Below are 23,250 nucleotides of genomic sequence, written 5' to 3' on the forward strand. Positions count from 1 at the left end.
GGCATTCAAACACGGCAGCTTGAAGGATAAGAAGGAGAATGGCTCTGGGAAGCAGAGACCAGGGATGGAAAGGTATTTCTTCTTGTGTCTCGCTAGTTGTCTTAGAGACCACTTCCTAAATGCAGCCTCTCCATCCTTGGCAGAAGAGAGGGACAGTGAGATTGTTGCTGAATCATACTTTCCGAGAGCTTAGTAGAGTGCTCTGAACACAGCAAACACTCAATAAATATGATTGAATTAACTAATTAATTAATGACAATGAGATTGTGTTCTGTGGACCAAAGAACTCAGCCCAAATATTTTTAAGAAACACAATCTCTGTGGCTACTTTTATTCATTCAGACATTCAATAATATTTATTGAGCGCTTACTATGTGCAGAGCACTGTACTAAGTCCTTGGAATGTACAATTCGGCGACAGATAAAGACAATCCCTGCCCAATAACGGGCTCACAATCTAAACGGAGGAGACAGCAAAGCAAAACAAAACAAAACAACATCATCAAGATAAATAGAATCAAGGAGATATACACATCATTAACAAAATAAAGAGGGTAATAAATAATATATACAAATGAGCACAGTGCTAAGGGGAGGGGAAGGGGGGAAGAGCAGAGGGCGGGAGAGGGGGGAATGGGGAGGGGAGGGGAGGAGGAGCAGAGGGAAAGGGGGGGGCCTCAGTCTGGGCTCTGAGCCATTCATACTCTCTTGCCCAGTTTCCCTTGTGCCCCAGCGGTTGGCAGGGAGAATGGGTACAGGCTGTGTCCCCAGAAGTGAGCATCTTTGAGATTTAGGAATAGCAAATATCTCTGTGCCCCATGGCTTGAGTATAAATCTCAAGAGTGCTTAGTAAGATTAGAGGATGTGGCTCTTTCCTGTGAAAACCAGGGGGAAATAAAAATCAAAAAAATCAAATCACTGTTAATCTCAGGCCATATTAGATCAGACCAGAGTTGGGAAACAGCAGGTGAGCTTTTCACGTCTTCTCCAAGATGGATGCTTAGCTTTCTGATCATCAATCAATAAATGGTATTTATTGAACACTTATTTTGTGCAGAGCACTGAACTAAGTGCTTGGAAGAATATCATAAAGCAGAGTTGGTAGACATGTTCCCTGACCTGTAGCGCTTACAGTTTAGACAGACATGAAAATAAGCTACAGATATATACATAAGTACTATGGGGCTGAAGGCGGGGTGAATATCAAGTGCTGAAAGGGTATGGATTCAACTGCAAGATGAAGAAGAAGAAAAAGAGAGCTTGGACAGGGAGGAGATGCGCTTTTAATAAGGCTTTGACAATGGGGAGAGTGGGGGTCTGTCAGATATGAAGAAGGAGGGAATTCCAGTCAGAGGAAGGATGTGGGCAAGAGGTCAGCAGTGAGATAGAGGAGATTGAGGTACCCTGATTAAATTGGCGTTAGAGGAAAAATTGTGATCACTGGCTTATAATAGGAAATCATTGAGGTAAAGTAGGTGGGGTTGAGCTGACTCAGTACTTTAAACCTGAGGTAAGGCATTTCTGATGGTGCTCATCCCTTTCATTGCAAATATACTAAACCCTGCTGATAATTACGACAATTGTGGCATTTATTAAGCAATTACTATGTGTCAAGCACTGTACTAAGCACTGAAGTAGACACAAGATAATCAGATCGGGCACAATTCCTTTCCCACCCAAGGCTCAAAATCTAAGCAGGAAGGAGATACAGGTATTGAGCCGGAGAGGAGCTGGATTAGAACCTAGGTGTTCTGACTCCCAGGGCCGTGCTCATTCATTCATTCATTGAGTCGTATTTATTAAATGCTTACTGTGTGCAGAGCACTCTACTAAGTGCTTGGGAAAGTACAATACAACAATAAACAGTGACAATCCCTGAACAAAACAAGCTTACAATCTAGCAAGCTCTTCCCACCCTGTCTCCCAAAACAATCAGATCAATATGAAAGTCTCCATTTGAGTGCCCAGTGGATTCTGCATAAATTACGTGTTTATAACCTGCTTCTTGTTGCTTGAAAATCCCTCCTTCCTCATTCAATTTGTCATCCATCAGACCCCCTCAAACTCCACCAGTAAAAGTCCTCAATCAATAAAGAAAGCACGACAGAAACCATTCAACCCATTTGCCGATACAACCGAGAGGATCATAATAGGATTAAGGTGACAGGAGCCCTCAAGGCTTCAAACTGAAGAAAATTGAGTCACTTTTTTTTCCTCCCTGTTCTCATCCTACTACTTCCTCTGTGAATTTATTATTGTTCCATTTTGGAGGGCTATCCCCTCCCACGGCTCATGAAGGAGTCTCGGTTCGCAGACCTCCGCCCCCCAGTTCCGGCTCTCCGTCTGTAGAATTGGATTTTGGGAATTTGGTCTGTATTTCCTTTACTGCAGCTGGGCATTTTTATTTTCCAAATTAGGCACCAATTCCTAGCATTCACGGAACGCTTCAAACCCTTTCTCCCTTTCAAATGGGAGGTGTATCCTCTCATCCGAACTGTGGGACTAGCTGGTTGGAGTCATTTTCTTCCAGAAAGAGAAAGTCCTAAATCATGGGATTCCCACAGCAGAGGAAAAGGAACCTACAGAGTCAACTTGCAAAAATGAACCTCCTTGTAAACTGATGGACATGTAATAATAACTATGTGCCAAACATTGTTCTAAGCCCTGGGGTAGATACAAGTTAATCAGGTTGAAAACAGTCCCTGTCCCATGTGGGGCTCACACTCTTAATCCCCATTTGACAGTTGAAGTAACTGAGGCCCAGAGAAGTGAAGTTACTTGCTCAAAGTCACACAGCAGATATGTGGCAGAGAGGGGATTAGAACCCAGGTCCTTCTGAAATACATTGGGGAGGGGGTCGAGAGGTATTCTAGCTTCCACTGAGGAGATTTGTCTTCTACTGAGTGGTACCCCTGAGGTTGTTTTCGACTTACCCGGGTAACCATTTCCATCCATATCGATGCCCCCCGAGATGGCCTGCCCAAACATCTGGAGCGTTGGACTTATCCTTCGCCCAGACAGTTTCTGTAAGAGATAACAAAGAAGCAGAGTCACCGGAAGGAACTGGAGTCATCAGAGAGAAGCACTGGGATTTTCTCAAGGAGACCGTGGGGCTTAATGGGAAGATGATGATGATTTGTGGTATTTAATAATAATTATTACAGTATTTGTCAAGCGATTACTATATGCCAAGCACTGTTCTAAGCACTGGGGTAGATACACGGTAATCAGGGTATATACAGTCTCTGTCCCATGAAGGGCTCCCAGTCTCAATCCTCATTTTACTGTGGATAAATGGAGATAACATGCTCCTTATTTGTTATTTGTTGAGCTCTTCCTATGTGCCACGCACCATATTTAGTGCCGGGGTAATAACAATAATTGTGGAATTTGTTAAGTGCTTATTGTGTGCCGGGCACTGTACTAAAAGCTGGGGTGGATACAAGATAATCGAGTTGAACACAGTCCCTGTCCCACATGGAGCTCACCGTCTCAATTCCCATTTTACGGATGAAGTCACTGAGGCCCAGAGAAGTGAAGTGACTAGCCCAAGGTCACACAGCAGACGAGTGCCAGAGCCAGAATTAGATCCCAGATCCTCGGACTCCCCAGCCTGTGCCCTTTCCTCTAGGCTACGCTGCTTTCCTTAGGAAGAGATCAGGACTGGGAATCAAGAAAATGACATTATAGTCTTGGCTCTGCCACTTGTCTGCTATGTGGCCTTGGGCAAGTCACTTAACCTCTCTGTGCCTCGGTTTCCTCCTCTGGAAGATGGGGATTAAATGTCTGTTCTCCTTCCCTCTCAGACTGTGAGTCCCATGTCTGTCGGATCTGATTATCTTAATCTAACCCAAGCACATACTAATTGGTTACTGAATTAACCCTATTATCTCTCCCATCATTCTTAGCTTGGCCTGACCCCTAGTTAATATACTAGAGAAAAATAATAAAACCCAATACCATTTGTTTTATAGAAAAAGGAGTCCTCATTCTGGTAAATAACTGGGTAAAATTAGAATTTATTTTAATACGTTCCATTCACTGAAGAAGAAAAATCCACTACGTCCATTCACTAAGATAAAATGTACAGGCATTTTAAAAATTTAAATGAAGATTCATTTCCACACCCAAATGGAAATACTCCCTGAAGTTCCAAAGTTGGAGTTCAGAGGCCATATCCAATTTCTGCCTCTTCCACTCAGTGATTGGAAAGCACCTCCCTTAAGAATCGCTAATGTGAAAGAACGTTCCTTAAAACAGGGCAAATGGTAAACGTTTCTGTGTTTCCACCTCTCCATCTGGAGAGAATCAAGAGCCTGAAATTACATCTCAAATGACCTACACAGAAAATTCTACGGGCTATGCTCCACTATGCCTTATTAACATGCAGACCCACACAAACACACCTGGCCCACAAATGCAAAACGCTCGATATCGACATTTTGAGATTTTTATCCAGGAGTGGCTGAATAAATCTAAGCGCCACCACCAATCCATCCCACGCTGTGTCAACGGAAAGATAAGCCCTTTGCTGGGTTCACAGCTCGACGATCCACCTTTTGCTCTTTTTCACAAGGTCGAGCGAGCACGAGTGACGTTTCATAGACCACTCGTGCGACAATCAGTTTCTCCACACGGGTTCTCAACCTCGAAGTCATCACTTCACAACCGAGGCTCACCCGTGGTCCGCGACGGGGTCCCCTCTAGACTGCAAGCTCGTTGTGGTCAGGGAGTGTGTCTGTTGATTCTGCCAAGTGCTTAGTACAGTGCTCTGCACACAGTAAGCACTCAATAAATACAAGTGAATGAATGAACAAGAGGCCTCGTGGTACGCCCGATCTTCCCGAAAATCTGCTGAAGGAGTTCAGCCCCTTTCCGGGCTGCTTACGCTAAGCTGGTCTGTCGGCCTCTGTCGTCTCCCAGGTGCGCGGCACACTGCTCAAGGCTGTGCATCACTCGGTTGTTAACAGGTTTGTTTTGCAGTCCCCTGCTTACTGTGTGCCAGGCACTGTACTAAGCGCTGGGGTGGATACAAGCTAATCGGGTCCCTGTCTCACTTGAGGCTCACAGTCCATTATAGCTCCATTATATAGATGAGGTAACTGAGGCACAGAAGTGAATTGACTTGCCCAAAGTCACGCAGCAGACAAGCGGCAGAGCTGGGATTAGAACCCAGGACCTCCTGACTCCCAGGCCCGCGTTCTACCCACTAGGCCATATTGCTTCCCTAGATACTGCTTTTGCCAAACCGTCATCCAAAAGAAGTCCAGGTCTTCTCGACTTGGTTTTCTCCCTCTGGAAAGTGTTCTGCCTGGATAGCAGAATAAGGATGTCTGCTTAGAGCTCTGGACTACCGGTGTAAATCCTGTTGTGTGTTGGATTTCCTAGTGCAGGCTGGTTTTTCAGACTTATTGTCAGCCTACAGCACGGAGTTGCCTCTGCAAAGCAATTCTTACTCACTTACACTACCTCCCCAGCACAATCATCGGCATTAAGCAGTTCCCAAAAGACCGCTTTTGACGTTCGAGGCCTACTGAATTGGAAATCTCTCAGCAGATCGGAGGAATATAGCATTCCTTCTCTGCTTTCCAGGACCTGTCACTACTTCAAGCTGCAAATCTTGAAAAGCATTTCATGGACTATTCCTCATCTGTCAGGCAGGCCAATGCTGCCCTTCCCAATTTATAGATGAGGAAACTGAGGTGGAAAGTTTAAGGCACAGAATTACCAAGGGCACAGAGCGAGCGGGTCGATGCTAGCAAACTAGAGAGCTAAGGCAATTAATCCAGATAATTGAGGTCAAAAAAAAAAAGTTTTGACCTGAAAAATGCAGATAACTAAGATAAAAAATGGCTTGGGGATGCAGGGCATGGCAAAGTGGATAAAGCATGGGTCTGGGACTCAGAAGGTCATGGGTTTAAATCCGACTGACACGTCTGCTGGGTAACCTTGGGCAAGTCACTCCACTTCTCTGTACCTCAGTTATCTCATCAGTAAAATGGGGATTGAGGCTGTGAGCCCCACGTGGGACAGGGACTGTGTCCAAACCAATTAGCTTGTATCCACCCCAATGCTTAGGACAGTGTCTGGCACATAGTAAGCACTTAATCAGTACCACAATTCTTATTAATAACCTGGATAATCATCTCAGCTCTCTAATCCCCTTGGATATTACAGACCTCTTCAGTCTCTGGCAGGACTAGAATTTGACTCAACCAATGGCATTTACTGAGCAATTATTTGGTGAAAAGCACTGTTCTAAGCACTTGGGAAAGTAAAATAAACAGAGTTTTGCAGCACCCTGGCCTAGTGGAAAGAGCACCAGCATGGGAGTCAGAGGATCTGGGTTCTAATTTCACCTCCACCACTTGTCTGCTGTGTTACCTTAACTTCTCTGGGCCTCGGTTTCCTCACCTGCAAAATGGGGATTAAGACTGTGAGCCCCATTTGGGGCACAGAGACTGTGTCCAACCTTGTAACTACCCCAGCCATTAGTACAGTGTCTGGCACATAGTAATCACTTAATAAATACTACTAAAAATATGAGTTGGTAGATATGATCTCTCCCAACAGAGATCTTACAGTCTACAGGATGCAAACATTTTTTAATGTTAGCTATTAAGTGCTCACTATATGCCAGGGACTGTACTATGCACTGGGTTAGGTACAAGCTATAAAGTTAGACACAGTTCCTGTCCCTCTTGGGGCTCACCGTCTTAATCCCCATTTTGCAGATGAGGTAACTCAAGCATAGAGAAGTTGTGTCTTGCCCAAGATTGCACAGCTGACAAATGGAGGACCCATCTATTTTCCTAAATGTCCCTCTGTGCTCTGAACCATTCTGAAAAGGCGAGGAAGAAATGATGGTAGAGGATGATGGCAGAAAACTTTATCCCAGGATTTGACTCTGGAAAAGAGGAGACCAATCCTCAGGGATTCATAAGGAGGGGATTACCCAAGCCCAGCCATCAGCCTAAAAATGGGTGGACATATCCGCCTTCCAGACTGGCTTCTAACTGTGGGCAGGGATCACGTTTCCCAGCTCTGTTGTATTACACTCTCCCAAATGCTTAGTCCACTGCTCTGCACCTAGGAATCACTCAATTCATCCATTCAATAGTAATTATTGAGTGCTTACTATGTGCAGAGCCCTGTACTAAGCACTTGGAATGTACAATTCGGCAACAGATAGAGACGATCCCTGCCCAGTGACGGGTTCACAGTCTAAACGGGGGATAAACATCACTGATTGTTTGATTGTTCTGCACACAGTAAGCGCTCAGTAAATACCACTGCAAAAATGTGACAGAAGCAGTATGGCCCAGTGGAAAGAGTAGAGACCTGGGAGTCAGAAGGACCTGGGTTCTAATCCTGGCTCTGCCCCTTATCTGCTGTGTGAAGTTGAGCAAGTCACTTAACTTCTCTATGCTCCAGTTTCCTCATCTGTAAAATAGGGATTAAGACTGTGAGCCCTATGTGGAACATGGATTGTGTCCAACTTGATTAGCTTGTAACTACCCCAGTGTTTAGTACAGTGCCTGGCACATAGTAAGCACCTAACAAAAGCCATTAAAAAGAAATCACCAATTGATTAATTGACTGGGTATGGCGGGGAGGTTGGGGAAGCATAGCTTGCTCTTCTAACCTATGAACACCTGCATCGCATAGCCAGGACTAAGAAAGAGAAGATCTTTTCTGACTGCCTGATGAAACAGACTCTCCAGGCTCCATCCTAACTCTGAACCCCCAACAACTCATTCATTCAATAGTATTTATTGAGCACTTACTATGTGCAGAGCACTGTACTAAGCGCTTGGGATGAACAAGTCGGCAACAGATAGAGACAGTCCCTGCCGTTTGACGGGCTTACAGTCTAATCGGGGGAGACGGACAGACAAGAACAATGGCACTAAACAGCGTCAAGGGGAAGAACATCTCGTAAAAACAATGGCAACTAAATAGAATCAAGGCGATGTACAATTCATTAACAAAATAAATAGGGTAACGAAAATATATACAGTTGAGCGGACGGGTACAGTGCTGTGGGGATGGGAAGGGAGAGGTGGAGGAGCAGAGGGAAAAGGGGAAAATGAGGCTTTAGCTGCGGAGAGGTAAAGGGGGGATGGCAGAGGGAGTAGAGGGGGAAGAGGAGCTCAGTCTGGGAAGGCCTCTTGGAGGAGGTGATTTTTAAGTAAGGTTTTGAAGAGGGAAAGAGAATCAGTTTGGCGGAGGTGAGGAGGGAGGGCGTTCCAGGACCGCGGGAGGACGTGACCCAGGGGTCGACGGCGGGATAGGCGAGACCGAGGGACGGCGAGGAGGTGGGCGGCAGAGGAGCGGAGCGTGCGGGGTGGGCGGTAGAAAGAGAGAAGGGAGGAGAGGTAGGAAGGGGCAAGGTGATGGAGAGCCTTGAAGCCTAGAGTGAGGAGTTTTTGTTTGGAGCGGAGGTCGATAGGCAACCACTGGAGTTGTTTAAGAAGGGGAGTGACATGCCCAGATCGTTTCTGCAGGAAGATGAGCCGGGCAGCGGAGTGAAGAATAGACCGGAGCGGGGCGAGAGAGGAGGAAGGGAGGTCAGAGAGAAGGCTGACACAGTAGTCTAGCCGGGATATAACGAGAGCCCGTAATAGTAAGGTAGCCGTTTGGGTGGAGAGGAAAGGGCGGATCTTGGCGATATTGTAGAGGTGAAACCGGCAGGTCTTGGTAACGGATAGGATGTGTGGGGTGAACGAGAGGGACGAGTCAAGGATGACACCGAGATTGCGGGCCTGCGGGACGGGAAGGATGGTCGTGCCATCCACGGTGATGGAGAAGTCTGGGAGCGGACCGGGCTTGGGAGGGAAGATGAGGAGCTCAGTCTTGCTCATGTTGAGTTTTAGGTGGCGGGCAGACATCCAGGTGGAGACGTCCCGGAGGCAGGAGGAGATGCGAGCCTGAAGGGAGGGGGAGAGGACAGGGGCGGAGATGTAGATCTGCGTGTCATCTGCGTAGAGATGGTAGTCAAAGCCGTGAGAGCGGATGAGTTCACCGAGGGAGTGAGTGTAAATGGAGAACAGAAGAGGGCCAAGAACTGACCCTTGAGGAACTCCAACAGTTAAAGGATGGGAGGGGGAGGAGGCTCCAGCGTAGGAGACCGAGAATGATCGGCCAGAGAGGTAAGAGGAGAACCAGGAGAGGACAGAGTCCGTGAAGCCAAGGTGAGATAAGGTACGGAGGAGGAGGGGATGGTCGACAGTGTCAAAGGCAGCAGAGAGGTCAAGGAGGATCAGAATGGAGTAGGAGCCATTGGATTTGGCAAGAAGGAGGTCATGGGTGACCTTAGAGAGAGCAGTCTCGGTAGAGTGGAGGGGACGGAAGCCAGATTGGAGGGGGTCTAGGAGAGAATGGGAGTTAAGGAATTCTAGGCATCGATTGTAGACGACTCGTTCTAAGATTTTGGAAAGGAAGGGTAGTAGGGAGATAGGACGATAACTGGAGGGGGAAGTGGGGTCAAGAGCGGGTTTTTTTAGGATGGGGGAGACGTGGGCGTGTTTGAAGGCAGAGGGAAGGAGCCCTTGGAGATTGAGTGGTTAAAAATAGAAGTTAAGGAAGGGAGGAGGGCAGGGGCGATGGTTTTAAGAAGGTGAGAGGGAATGGGGTCCGAGGCGCAGGTGGAGGCGGTGGCACTTGCGAGGAGGGAGGAGATCTCCTCTGAGGATACTGCAGGGAAGGATGGGAAAGTAGGGGAGGGGGTTGTTGGGGGGGAGGGGAGAGGCGGAGGGGTGACTTTGGGGAGCTCAGACCTGATCGTGTTGATTTTCGTGAGGAAATAGGTGGCCAGATCATTAGGGGTGAGAGATGGGGGAGGGGGAGGAACAGGGGGCCTAAGGAGAGAGTTAAAGGTCCGGAACAATCGGCGGGGGTGACGGGCATGGGTGTCGATGAGGGAGGAGAAGAAGCTTTGCCTGGCGGAGGAGAGGGCAGAGTTAAGGCAGGAAAGGATAAATTTGAAGTGTGTGAGGTCGGCTTGGTGCTTGGACTTTCGCCAGCGGCGCTCAGCAGCTCGAGCATAGGAGCGTAGGAGGCGGACGGAGGAGGTGATCCGGGGCTGTGGGTTAGTGGCACGAGAGCGGCGGAGGGAAAGGGGGGCGAGAGAGTCGAGATGAGTAGTGAGGGTGGAGTTGAGAGCGGAGACCTGATCGTCGAGAGTGGGAAGAGAGGACAGGGCGGCAAGGTGAGGCGAGATGCTATTGGAAAGACGGATGGGATCGAGAGAGCGGAGGTCTCTGTGGGGCAGTAGCGAAGATTTGCAGGGGGAGGGAGTGTGAGAGATGAGGCAGGTGAGAAGGTTATGGTCCGAGAGAGGGATTTCAGAGTTGGTGAGTGAGGAGATAGTGCAGCGGTAGGAGATGACGAGATCGAGGGTGTGACCGAGTCGGTGAGTGGGCGCGGTATGGTGGAGGAGGAGGTCGGCAGAGTCGAGGAGGGATAGCAGGCGGGCGGCAGAGGAGTCGTCGGGTACATCCGTATGGATGTTGAAGTCTCCGAGGATCAGAGTGGGCAGAGAGAAGGAGAGGAGGAAGGTGAGAAAGGGGTCAAGGTGGTTGAAGAAGTCGGAGGTGGGACCGGGAGGGCGGTAGATGACGGCGACAAGTAACTGGAGTGGGTGGTAGAGGCGAATGATATGGGCTTCGAAGGAGGGGAAGGAGAGGGAGGGGGGAGGAGGGATAGTGCGGAAGCGGCATCGGGGCGAGAGGAGGAAGCCGACGCCTCCTCCCTTACCGGTGAGTCTGGGGGAGTGGGAGAAGGAGAGGCCTCCGCCGGAGAGAGCGGCGGCGGAGACCGTGTCTTCGGGAGAGAGCCACGTTTCCGAAAGGGCGAGGAGGAGGAGAGAGCGGGAGAGGAAAAGGTCATGGATGAAAGGTAGCTTGCCTGTAACAGAGCGGGGGTTCCAGAGGCCACACTTGAAAGTAGCTGTGGGTGCAAGGGGAGGAGGGGGGGAGGGGCGGGGGGAGGGGAGGGTTTGGATGGGAAGGAGGTGGCGGGGCCCTGGACGAGGAGAGGGGGATGAGGGGTGGCGGTGGGACAAGAGGACTGGGATGGGGCGTGGGTGGGGAAGAGAGAAGGGGGGAGGGGGTGAAGAGGGGGTTAGGTGGGGGGAAGAGTAGGGGGAGGGGAAGAGGGGTAGCGCTGGTAAAGTGGGGTTCTAGGGCGGGAGAGAGGAGGGGGGGAGGAGACAGAGGAGAGAGCGGGAAAGAGCTGAGCGAGAGAGGGGAAGGGGAAGGGGAAGGGGAGGATAGGAAGGGGCGGGAGGGGGGAGGGGGGGAGGAGGGACATGGCGAGGCCAGAGAGGTGGGTGGCAGCACTGACAATAAACAGTAATAAACGAAATCGGTAATATAGCAACATGATACAATATGATACAGTACAGTGGTGCTAATATAGCAACATGATACAGTATGATACAATATCGTCGTGTTAATAAAAGGGGTGATGACCAGGGTCGGGGGTAGACTCGATTAAGGGGCGACCTGATCAAATTCAAAATCTGACGACAATAAACAATAAAAAGCGAGATCGCAAATATAGCAACATGCTACAGTAAGGCACACTACAATAGTGTTAATAAGCAGGCGATGACCAGGGTCGGGGGACGAGCCGACCCTACCCGATCAGACTCAAAGTCAAGCGGCCAGCGGCCGAGAGTGTCCCAGAGCTCATGACCAAATAACCCTGTGGCGGCGGGGGGGCCCTGAGGTTGTCCGGGGTGGGTGGCGGCCGTAGGCGGCGGCTAAGGCAAGGTAACATGGTGAGAACAAGGACGTCGTCGCCCGGGGCGGGGGCGGGAGGGATGAATCACCTCAAGAGGGAAGAGGGAGTGAGGCCTTCCCAAAATGGCCGCCTCAGGCAGAGTGGGGGCTTCCTAAAATGGCCGCCTCGGGCGGAGTGGGGGAGCGGTTGGGGAGCACAATGTCCCCGGGCCCGAGCAGGGGGACACAATGTCCCCCGAGGACACAATGTCCTTGGGGCCGAGAAGGGGAGCACAATGTCCCCAGGATCGAGAAGGGGAGCGCAATGTCCCCGGGCCCGAGCGGGGGGGGTGAGGGGGGGTGGACTAGAAGCTGGTGGCAGTATTGCCACCTCACAGTCTAAGGGGAAGGGAACAACTGGAAGCAGTATTGCCTAATGGCTAGAGCACGGGCCTGGGATTCAGGAAGACCTGGGTTCTAATCCACCTCCCATCTCCCACGTGACCTTGGGCAAGTCACTTCATTTCTCTGAGCCTCAGTTACCTCATCCGTAAAATGAGGAATAAGACTGTGAGCCCCATGTGGACAGGGACTGAGTCCAACCCGATTATCTTGCATCTATCCCAGCGCTTAGTACAGGGCTGGCACATAGTAAGCGCTTAACAAACACCATAAAAAAGGCCTGCCATCCTCTCTTCGTGCTGTCCTTTTAGTCGACGTCTCTGGTGAGCCTGGCGGCAAAAGAGGTGGTCTGCTCTGGAGTGGCAGAACCGAGCTAGCTCTCGCATAGACATCTGGGAGCCGTTAAGCTGCAAAACTAGGAGGACTGAGGCTTTTGGCTGGAGCCGCCCTGAATGAATACGAGAGCCCCTAAAATCTCCAGGGGGTGCTCAGCAGCGGGCCTCATTCCCAGGGCCAGTGGGGCCAGGTGGGACTACAAGAAGCTTCTGGAGGTAGCCAACCCCACTCAGCGTTCAGATAGGCAGATGGGGCTCTCCCGGCTGGGAGCCTCCAGGGAACCCAGATATGATGGGGGGTTGAGGGGTGAGTTAGAGGACCGAGGGACCCATTACACGAAGGAAGCTATTGGGTCTTGAGGTGCGATACCGCGGCACCCTGGCTGTCCCCACACCGCAGCCGTGCCTGTCATCGGTCACCCTAAGCCGGCCTCCAAGAGGAAGGGCACCGTGATAAATTGCTCCACGGCACTCTGGGAGCTGGCGAAGGCAGAGCCGAGACTCGACACCGCACTCCCCGGCCCCGTGTGTCGGAGGCCCGGCCTTCCTACTTGACTTCCCCCACCGCCCCTGAGGGGGTTCCACACCCAGCAACCAAACAAAACATTAGATCAGAGCCACAAATGGCCGCCCAGGGGAGGGAGGAGGGCGAGAGGGGGAGCCTCCCTGGAACCGTGGCCGAGCGGAGAGCCGAGGGCCTGGGGCCTGTTTCCGGAAGGGTGGCAAGAGGGGAGATCCAGCCCTGCCGCCCCTGGGGTGTCTGGGAAACCCCTTTCTTTCCCTCAGAGCTTCAGCCACCCTCAAGGAAACATTCCCAGGCCAGGACCTACTATGGCCCTGAGTCTAGAAGGGATTTCCAGGCCCCTCCTCCGTCACCATGGCTCCCCGGAAGCCAGATCTGCCCCTCGGTTCTTCTCTCACCCTCCTCCCAGGAGTGGAAAATGGAAAGAAGCCCAGGGGCTTGATTCATTGATTGAGTTAGTGCGGAGTCATGGATTGAATGTTTTTGTTGAAAAACGATCCGTGCAGCACAGTGAAGTATGGAGTGGAGTGGGGAGAGACAGGAGCCCGGGAGGTCACTGAGGAGGCAGAAGCAGCAGTCAAGGTACGATAGGATAAGTACTTGGATCAGGACGGTAGCAATTTGGATGGAGAGGAAAGGGAGGATTTTAGCAGTATTTCCTATATATTAAGCACTGGGCTAAACACAATGCAATCAGATCAAATGCACTCTCTACCCTACCTGGGTCTCACAGTCTAAGGGGAAGGGAGAAGGGGGATTGAATTCCCATTTAATAGATGATGAAACTGAAGACCAGAGAAGTGAAGTGACTTGCCCAAGGTCAGTCACTTAGCAGGCAGAAGGCAGAGCCCAGATTGGCAACCATTGCAGAACAACCGATTGGAAAGTTAAATTAAACTTTTCAGGCCATAGCCTTTGGGTCCTTCTCACGCCTACAGATAAGAGATATTTATCTACCAGGATGCAGATGGCTCAATCAATTAATCAATCATATTTATTGAGCGCTTACTGTGTGCACAGCACCATACTAAGCACTTGGGAGAGAACGATATGACAGAGTTGGTAGACACGTTCCCCACCCATGACGAGCTTACAGTCTAGAGGGCTCATGGGCATTGTTGGCATTTGTTAAGAGCTTACTATGTCCTAAGCACTGTACTAAGTGTTGGGCTAGATACAAGTTAATCAGGTTGGACACCATTCTTGTTTCACATGGGGCCTCATAATTTAAGAAGGAGAGAGTAAGATTTAATCCTGATTTTCAGATGAGTCAGTCAGTCAATCGTATTTATTGAGCTCTTACTGTTGCAGAGCACTGTCTTAAGCGCTTGGGGGAGTACAATATAACAACATAACAGATACATTCCCTGCCCACAGCATGCTTACAGTCTAGAAGGAGGAAAACTAAGGCCCAGACAAGTGGAGTGACTTGGCCAAGGTCACCCTGCTGACAAGTGGTGGAGTCAAGATTAGAACTTAGGTCCTTCTGACTCACCAGGCCCGTGCTCTTTCATCTAGGCCATGTGACTTCCTCAAGGGCAGAACCAACCCCCGGGGCCTGTGCCCTTGAAGAATTTGGCCAAGTCTTTGACAGCCCTGGCTCCGGGGATGGCTAGCCCCGGCCTCAACTTACCATAGAATACTGCGGGACGATCCCATTCCAGTCTCCATGGTAGATATAAACCGCTCCCACGTACTCATCTTCCTTAGGAGCTCCAATGGCGACATCTGAAGAAGTCAGAGAGACAAGGGGTGGGCTATAGGAGAGGCTTTAAACCAGGACAACTGGCATTTTGGCTCAATATAAACATGTTTCAATGGCATTCATTGAGTGCTTACTGTGTGCAGGGCACAGTACTAAGCGCTTGAGAGAGAGTTATTTGACATGTTCCCTGCCCACAGTGAGCTTACGGCCTACGGCGGGGGGAGACAGACTGGGGTATAAATAAGTGGTTTGTAATGCGTAATTCATAGCTATGTACCTAAGTGTCATGGGGCTAATACCAAAAGGTCAAAGATCACAGATCCAAGTGTACAGATAACGCAGAAGGGAGAGGGAGTGGGGGATAAGAGGACTTAATCAGGGAAGGCTTCCTGAAGGAGATGTGACAGCCAACTGCGGGCGTGAAAGGAGTGTGGTTTGGGGTAGGCCAGAGGGAAAATAAACGAATCCATGCCCCGTGGAACCCAAAGCTCTCATTTTCACTGGGAGGAAAGGAGTGCATGAATTTTCACTGGAAAGAAGGAGCAGGAGTCAGGGAGAGGAAGTCTTGATCCAGGCCGAGCCACCCTCGCCTCGCTCACTGCCGGGACGGTGGCAGCCCCTCAGTTTGACCGACGATGGCTGAACTCTTCAGAGAGAGCCAAACCGGGCACCTGAGAAGCTTGATCCTTTTCCAGCTCGCAACCTCTCCACTGTGAGCTTGTTGCAGGCAGGGAATATGTCTGTTGCATTGTTCTCTTGTACTCTTCCAAGTTCTTAGTCCAGTGCTGTGCACACAGTAAGCGCTCAATCAATATGACTGACTGACTGTGAGCTCCTTGTGGGCAGGAAATTTGTCTATCTATTCTGTTGTATTCTCCTGAGTGCCTAGTACAGCGCTCTGCAGAAAGTATATGCTCAGTAAATACCACTAATTGATCGATTCCCTATCCCTGCTCTGGTCGGGCCACAAGAATCTATGTTTTTAATAATGAGGAGAGTTTGTAAATGGAAGAACTTAGGTAATAATAATAATTAATAATTATGGTATTTTTTAAGCACTTACTAGGTACTTAAGCACTGTACTAAGCCCTGGGGTGGACACAAGCAAATTGTGTTGGACACAGTCCCTGCCCCACAAATTGTGTTGGACACAGTCCCTGCTCCACGTGGGGCTCACAGACTCAATCCCCATTTTACAGATGAGACAACTGAAGCACAGAGAAGCGTTCAATAAATGAAATTGCATAGATGAATGAATGAATAAGGATGCGATAGCAGTTAGTCAATAATATTTATTGAGCACTTACCGTGTGCAGAGCACTGTGCAAAGCACTTGGGAGAGGACAATATAACATAAAACATAAAGCAGCATTGGCAGTGTGGCGAGAGAGTGGGCCTGGGAGTCAGAAGGTCATGGGTTCTAATCCCAGCTCTGCCGCATGTCTGCTGTATGTGTATATATATAATAATGTTGGTATTTGTTAAGCACTTACTATGTGCAGAGCACTGTTCTAAGAGGTGGGGTAGATACAGGGTAATCAGGTTGTCCCAAGTGAGGCTCGCAGTTAATCCCCATTTATCTATATCTATCTATAGATAATCGAAAATAACAATACTATTGTTATTATCATTATTAGTAATATCACAGGCACATTCCCTGCCCACAGGGAGCTCAAAGTTAGGCCAGCAATGTGGGAACAACGCTAAAAGTTGAGATGCCCATAGACCATGAAGAAGGAATGATGAGCATTTGTTTTGAAAAGCCGAGAATGGGGAAAAGCCAGAGTTGTTTCTAAACATGGACAAAACTCCAAGCAGGGCGCTGCGGAAATGGAGCCGGCTAAACCGAATGCGTCTGTTTTGGAAAATCACCCTCAAATCAAAGGCATTTTGGATGTGGCTCTGAAAACCACAGCCAGAGTAGTCTATTTTAAGGAAATGTTTTTTATTCGGCCCGAGAAAATGAGGCTTGGCTGTCTGGTTCTCAGGGTCCGACTGTCAGATGGAATGGTCTGCATCGGTCCCCCCTGGGGTGCAAGGCTACAGAAAACCAATCAATCAAACAATCAATCAATGGTGTTTATTGAGCACTTAATATGTGCAGAGCACTGTTCTAAGAGCTTGGGAGAGGACAATACAGCAAAATTAGCTGACATACTCCCTGCCCACAATGAGTTTGCAGTCTAATAATAATAATAATGATGATGGTATTTGTTAAGCATTTACTATGTGTCGAGCACTGTTCTAAGTGCCGGGGTAGATACAACGGCAATCAGGTTGTCCCACATGGGGCTCACAGTCTTAATCCCCATTTTAGTGGAGGAGACAGACAGTATTAGGAATAAATAATTTGTAATATGTAATTGAAAGGTATGTACATAACCAAGTTGTTGTTCTCATATAAAGCCATGGGGCAACTACAAGTTGGGCCACGCTGCAGATATGTCACTTATGTCCATATCTGTAATTCATTCATTTATATCAGCATCTGTATCCCCCTCTAGAGTGTAAGCTCACTGGGTGTAGAGGATGTGTTTATTAGTGGAATTAGTGGAAAGAGCCCGGGCTTTGGAGTCAGAGGTCATGAGTTCAAATCCCAGCTCTGCCACTTGTCAGCTGTGTGACTGTGGGCAAGTCACTTAACTTCTCTGTACCCCAGTTACCTCATCTGTAAATGGAGATTGACTGTGAGCCCCACGTGGGACAACCTGATTCCCCTGTGTCTACCCCAGCGCTTAGATCAGTGCTCTGCACATAGTAAGCACTTAACAAATACCAACATTATTATCAGTCAATCATTATTATTATTATTATACTGCTGGACATTACTCTTCCCAAGTGCTTAGTACAGTGCTCAGCACAGTAAGTGCCCAATAAATATGATTGAATGAATATGACCCCCGTGGATACAATCCCCATGACTATGACTCCCTGGAGATATATCCTCTCTGGATATTCATTCAATCGTATTTACTGAGCACTTATTGTGTGCAAAACACTATACGACGAACTTGACATGACTCCCCCTATAGCTATGACTACTGTGGATATGATCCCCACATTTATGACTCCATGTGGTTATGACCACCCCCCATAGATATGACCCCAATAGGTATGACCACCACCCTTGTAGATATGGCTCTAAATAGATATGACCCCCCCTCATGGACCCAGCCCCTTGATGATGTGACCCCGTGGACATGGTCCCCGGTGGATATGACCTCTATGGATTCGACCCCGGCCTCCTGCTGATGTGACCACGTGAAAAAGGCCACCTGATTATATGACCTCTGTGGACATGGTCCCCTGAAGATAAGGCCCCATGGACATGGGCCCCTGAAATATGATGCCAATGAACACATCTCCCCCCTTCACTCTCTGGCGACTCTGATCCCCATGGACACAACCTGCTGACAATATGATCCCGTGGACACGGCCCCCTAATGATACACCCCCTGTGGACATAGTTCCACATCAGTATGACCCCCATGGCTACAATCTTCATGGCCACAGCCCTCTCGATGCCATGACCCTCCATGGCTACGACCTCCATTGCCGTGAGGAGGAATCAGCACTGACCTGGGAAGCCGTCATCATCCATGTCCCCCAGGCTGGCTATGCTCTCGCCAAAGTGGGCGTTGTAAGCGTTGTCGCCATTCAGGGCCGGCTGCTCCTCCAGGACACCCTACGGACAGGAAAAGAGCCTGGCTAAGAGAAGGTCAAGAAGCCAGGGCCTCCCGCTAGACAGGAAGACCAAGAAGCCAGAGCCTTCCGTTGAATGGGAAGACCACCTGTCAGCTGCCTTCTCTCATCACAGCATCACCTGCCCAGTGTGACGACACAAGCTGTTCAGAGGAAACTGGCCGGCTCCCGACCAAAACCCGTCACTGGAGACACATCCCAGCCCCGAAATGTCTTCCTCTATGACATATTCTGGCAGAGAATACCTACCTTTTTTGTTGCTCTGTTTTTTAACGGTATTAGTTAAGTGCTCATTATGTGCCGGGCACTGTAATCTATCAACCAATCGATCATATTTACTGAGCGCTTAGTGTGTATAGAGCACTGTATTAAGCCCTTGGGAGAGTACAGTACAGAGTTGGTGGACACATTCCCTGCTCACAGAAAGCTTAAGGTCTAGATGGGGAGACAGACGTTAATATAAAAAATATATACATAAGTGCTATACTGTACTAAGCGCTGGGTTAGAAACAAGATAACAATACATCAGCATATTCCCTGCCCACAGTGAACTGACAAGCTAGACAGTCATTAATACAAATAGATAAATTATGGATATGGTCATAAGAGCTGAGGAGCTGAGGGAGGGATAAACAAAGGGAGCAGCATGGCCTAGAGGAGAGAGCACAGGCCTGGGAGTCAGAAGGACCTGGGTTCTAATCCTGCCTCTGCCACTTTTCTGCTGGGTGATCTTGGGCAAGTCACTACATCTTTACCTCATCTGTAAAATAGGGATAAAGACTGTGAATCCCACATGGGGCAGGGACTGTATCCAACCTGATTAGTTTGTATCTACCCCAGCGCTTAAAACGGTGCTTGACACATAGTGAGCACTGAAAAAATACCATCATTATTAGTATTAATAAAGTTTTGATGGTGGGGAGAGTAATTGTCAGATACAAAGAGGGAGGGCATCCCAGGCCAGAGGCAGGACCTGAGCGTGTGGCGGTGAGATAGACGAGAAGGAGGCACAGTAAGAATGTTAGCATTAGAGGAGTGAAGTGTGCGGGCTGGGTTGAAGTAGGAGAGTAGTGAGGTGAGGTAGGAGCACGTAGAAGGGGATTGAGTACTTTAAAGCTAATGGTAAGGAGTTACTGCTTGAGGTGGAGATGGATGGGTGAACACTGGAGGTTCTTAAGGAGTGGGGAAACATGGACTGAATGTTTCTATACAGAAATGACCTGGACAGCAGAGTAAAGTATGGACTGGAGTGGGGAGAGACAGGAGGAAGGGAGGTCAGCAAGGAGGCTGATGTAGAAATCAAAATAGGATAGGCTAAGTGCTTGGATTAATGTGGTTGCAGTTTGAATGAGTGCTTGGATTAATGTGGTTGCAGTTTGAATGGAGAGGAAAGGTCGGATTTTAGTGATGCTGTGAAGCTTGAACCGACAGGATTCAGTGGTAGATTGAATATGTAGGTCTAGTAAGAGAGATGAGTTAAGGATAACGTCAAGGTTACAGGCTTGTGAGACAGGACGGATGGTGGAGCTATAGAGAGTAATGGGAAAACCTGGAAAAGATTTTCCTGTGAGGAAAAGAAAAAGGAATTGGGGGGGGGGGGGGTTAAGTCAGGAAGGGAGAAAATTAGGAGGAGCCAATTTACTGCTTTCAAAAATACAAGAGTTGTTTACACAGGGAGAGACAGGATGCAGGATGTTGACCAGTTGTCACCAAAGACCCAAAGAAAGGAAATGGACTTCTCTATCCTAAAAGAAACCTCCTCTGGACCCCTCTGCACTATTCAGCTACCCCCTCAACTCCCTCGTCACATTCTTGTCCAAACTCTTCAGACAAGTTGGTTAAAGCCTCCACTCCCTCTCCTCTGACTCCCTTCTTGACCCTCTGCGATCCAGTTTCCGCCCCCTCCATTCCACTGAGACCGCTTTCTCTGAGGTCACCAATGTCCTCCTTCTGGCCAAATCTAATGGACGCTACTCCGAATCCTCCTCAGCCTTTGCCCTGCCTTTGCACTCTAGATCACACCCTTCTCCTGGAAGCACTGTCTGACCTTGGTTTTTCCGATGCAGTTCCCTTCTAGTTCTCCTCCTACCCTCTCTGGTCATACCTTTTTTTTAAGGCATTCATTAAAAATATACCATTCCCACATACTCATCTTCTTTAGGGACACCAAAACAGTGTGGCTCAGTAGAAAAAGCCCGGGCTTAGGAGTCAGAGATCACGGGTTCTAATCCCGGCTCCGCCACCTGTCAGCTGTGTGACTTTGGGCAAGTCACTTCACTTCTCGGTGCCTCAGTTCCCTCATCTGTAAAATGGGGATTAGGACTTTGAGCCTCACGTGGGACAACCTGATTACCCTGTATCTACCCCAGCGCTTAGAACATTGCTCGGCACATAGTAAGCGCTTAACAAATTACAACATTATTATTATTATTAACATCTGAAGAAGTCAGAGAGATAAGGGGTGGGCAATGGGAAGGCTCAAAATGGGGAGGACAGACATTTTGACTCAGCTCCTGTTGCCCTGAAAGGAGTGTGATTTGGGAGGGCTGTGGTAAAATTTAAAAAAAAAAATCACGTGTTATGGAACCCAAAGCTCTTGTTTTCATCAGGTGGGAAGAAATGCATGGATTTGCATTGGAAAGGTGCTGGAGCTGGGGAGAGGACAAGAGGCAGTTTGTAAACTCCCTGTGGGCAGGGAACATGAATACTAATTCTACTGTACTCCTGCAGTGCTCTGCACACAGTAGGTGCTTAATGAAGCAGCATGGCTTAGTGGAAAGAGCAAAGTCTCGGGAGTAAGAGGTCGTGGGTTCTAATTCCAGCTCTGCCACTTGTCTGCTGTGTGACCTCGGGTAAGTCACTTAACTTCTCTGGGACTCAGTTACCTCATCTGTAAAATGGGGATTAAGACTGTGAGCCCCACATGGAACCTGATGACCCTGTAACTACCCCAGCACTTAGAACAGTACTTGGCACATAGTAAGTGCTTAACAAATACCATTCTTCTTATTATTTTCATTATTAATAAACACTTCTGACTGATTAACTTTCTACTAAGTCCTGCTGCTTTCCAGGTAAAGGGAAACACCAGAGAAAGAAAGAGGAAGAAGCAGCCTGATCCAGTGGATAGCATACAGGTCTGGGAGTCAGAAGGACCCAAGTTGTGATCTCGGCTCCACCACTTACCTGCTGTTGAACCTTGGGCAAGTCATTTCACTTTTCTGTGCCTCAGTTTCCTCAGTTGTAAAATGGGGATTAAGCTTTGAGGCCCATGTGGGACAGGAACTATGTCCAACTTGATTGTCTTGTATCTGCCCCAGTGTTTAATACAGTACCTGACACATAACAATAATAATGTTGGTATTTGTTAAGTGCTTACTATGCGCAGAGCACTGTTCTAACCACTGGAGTAGATACAGGGTAATCAGGACTGGGGTGCACACAAGCAAATTGGGTTGGACACAATCCCTATCCCACGTGAGGTTCATAGTTAATCCCCATTTTACAGATAAAGTAACTGAGGCACAGAGAAGTTAAGCGACTTGCCCACAGTCACACAGCTGACAAGAAGAGGAGCGGGGATTGGAACCCATGACCTCTGACTCTCTCTGACATAGTAAGCGCTTAACAAAAACCATAAAAAAAGACATTAAAGAAAAAGAAACTGACCCCAAAAGACAAAGCTTTTATAGCATCGGTATTCCCGAGATGAACGTCAGCAGAATTGTCAGTGGTCACCATTCTGCATCCCCAGCTTCCCATAGCAAAGTTTAATTCCCTATAATCTGACCTATCTCCAGGGGCTGGGTGAAAATCCATTTGGAAACCCAACATGGTTTCCCTTGCCAAGTTCGTGCCCATCACAAGTGCTTATTTGCCTTGTGAATGAACGTGCCCCAAGGTCTCTGGAACGTCCTGGCTGTTTCCTGGCTAAGGGAAGTTGCTGACACGGAGAGAATCCGACCAAATGGACTTGGAACAGAAAAATGGGGAAAAACCATGCAATCCTACAGTTCAGTACAAACTCGTGAAAGGCAAATGGGCAAGATGGTTCCTCACAGAATCTGCTCCTCTAATCCAGCTGCAGTGCTCCATGGCAAAGCACCACATCATAATAATAACAATAATAATGGTATTTGTTAAGTGCTTACTATGTGCTAGGCACTGTTCTAAGCATTGGGGTGGATACAAGCAAATCGGATGGGACACAGTCCCTGTCCCACGTGGGGCTCACAATCTTAATCCCCATTTTACAGATGAGGGAACTGAGGCACAGAGAAGTGGAGTGACTTGCCCAAGGTTACCCAGAAGACAAGCGGCAAAGCCGGGATTAGCACCCACGACCTTCTGACTCCTAGGCCCGGGCTCTCTCCATTCACCAGGCTGCTTCTTGAAATCAGATTTTTTTTCCCCAATCACCATACTGGGGTTCCTATCTCGGGACAGATCCCACATAGTCACCCAGATACACACACACACACATACACACACACCACACACACACCACACACATCAATCAGTGTTATTTATTGAGCACTTCCAGGGCAAAGCACTGCACTAAGCACTTGGGAGAGTACAGTGCATCAGAGTGGGTAGGTACACTCTTTGCCCACATAGAGCTTCCAATCTAGAGAGGGAGACAGACATTAATAGAAATAAATAAATTACGGATATGGACAGAAGTGTTGTAGGGCTGAGGATGGTGGGGGTGATCATCAAGCGCTCAAAAGGTACAGATCCAAACGCGTAGATGACACAGAAGGGAGTCGGGAAGAAGATGGCTTAATCAGGGAAGGTCTCTTGGAGGAGGAGATCATCATCATCAATGATATTTATTGTATGCCTATTATGTGCAGA

At 48.6% G+C, this 23,250-nt stretch overlaps 1 protein-coding gene across 1 annotated transcript in view; it reads right to left on the bottom strand.

The window, feature by feature from the left end:
* Positions 1–23,250, bottom strand: part of ITGA9 (integrin subunit alpha 9) — a 286,676-nt gene that overhangs the window by 197,317 nt on the left and 66,109 nt on the right. The window contains exons 10-12 of the mRNA XM_029049589.2: positions 18,271–18,376; positions 14,620–14,714; positions 2,934–3,024 (exon numbers count right to left, since the gene is read on the bottom strand). Of these exons, the coding sequence (XP_028905422.1) occupies positions 2,934–3,024; positions 14,620–14,714; positions 18,271–18,376 (292 nt within the window). The remainder of the gene's footprint in view (positions 1–2,933; positions 3,025–14,619; positions 14,715–18,270; positions 18,377–23,250) is intronic.

Source organism: Ornithorhynchus anatinus, chromosome 21, assembly GCF_004115215.2.
Source record: "Ornithorhynchus anatinus isolate Pmale09 chromosome 21, mOrnAna1.pri.v4, whole genome shotgun sequence".
In the NCBI taxonomy this organism is placed as follows: domain Eukaryota; kingdom Metazoa; phylum Chordata; class Mammalia; order Monotremata; family Ornithorhynchidae; genus Ornithorhynchus; species Ornithorhynchus anatinus.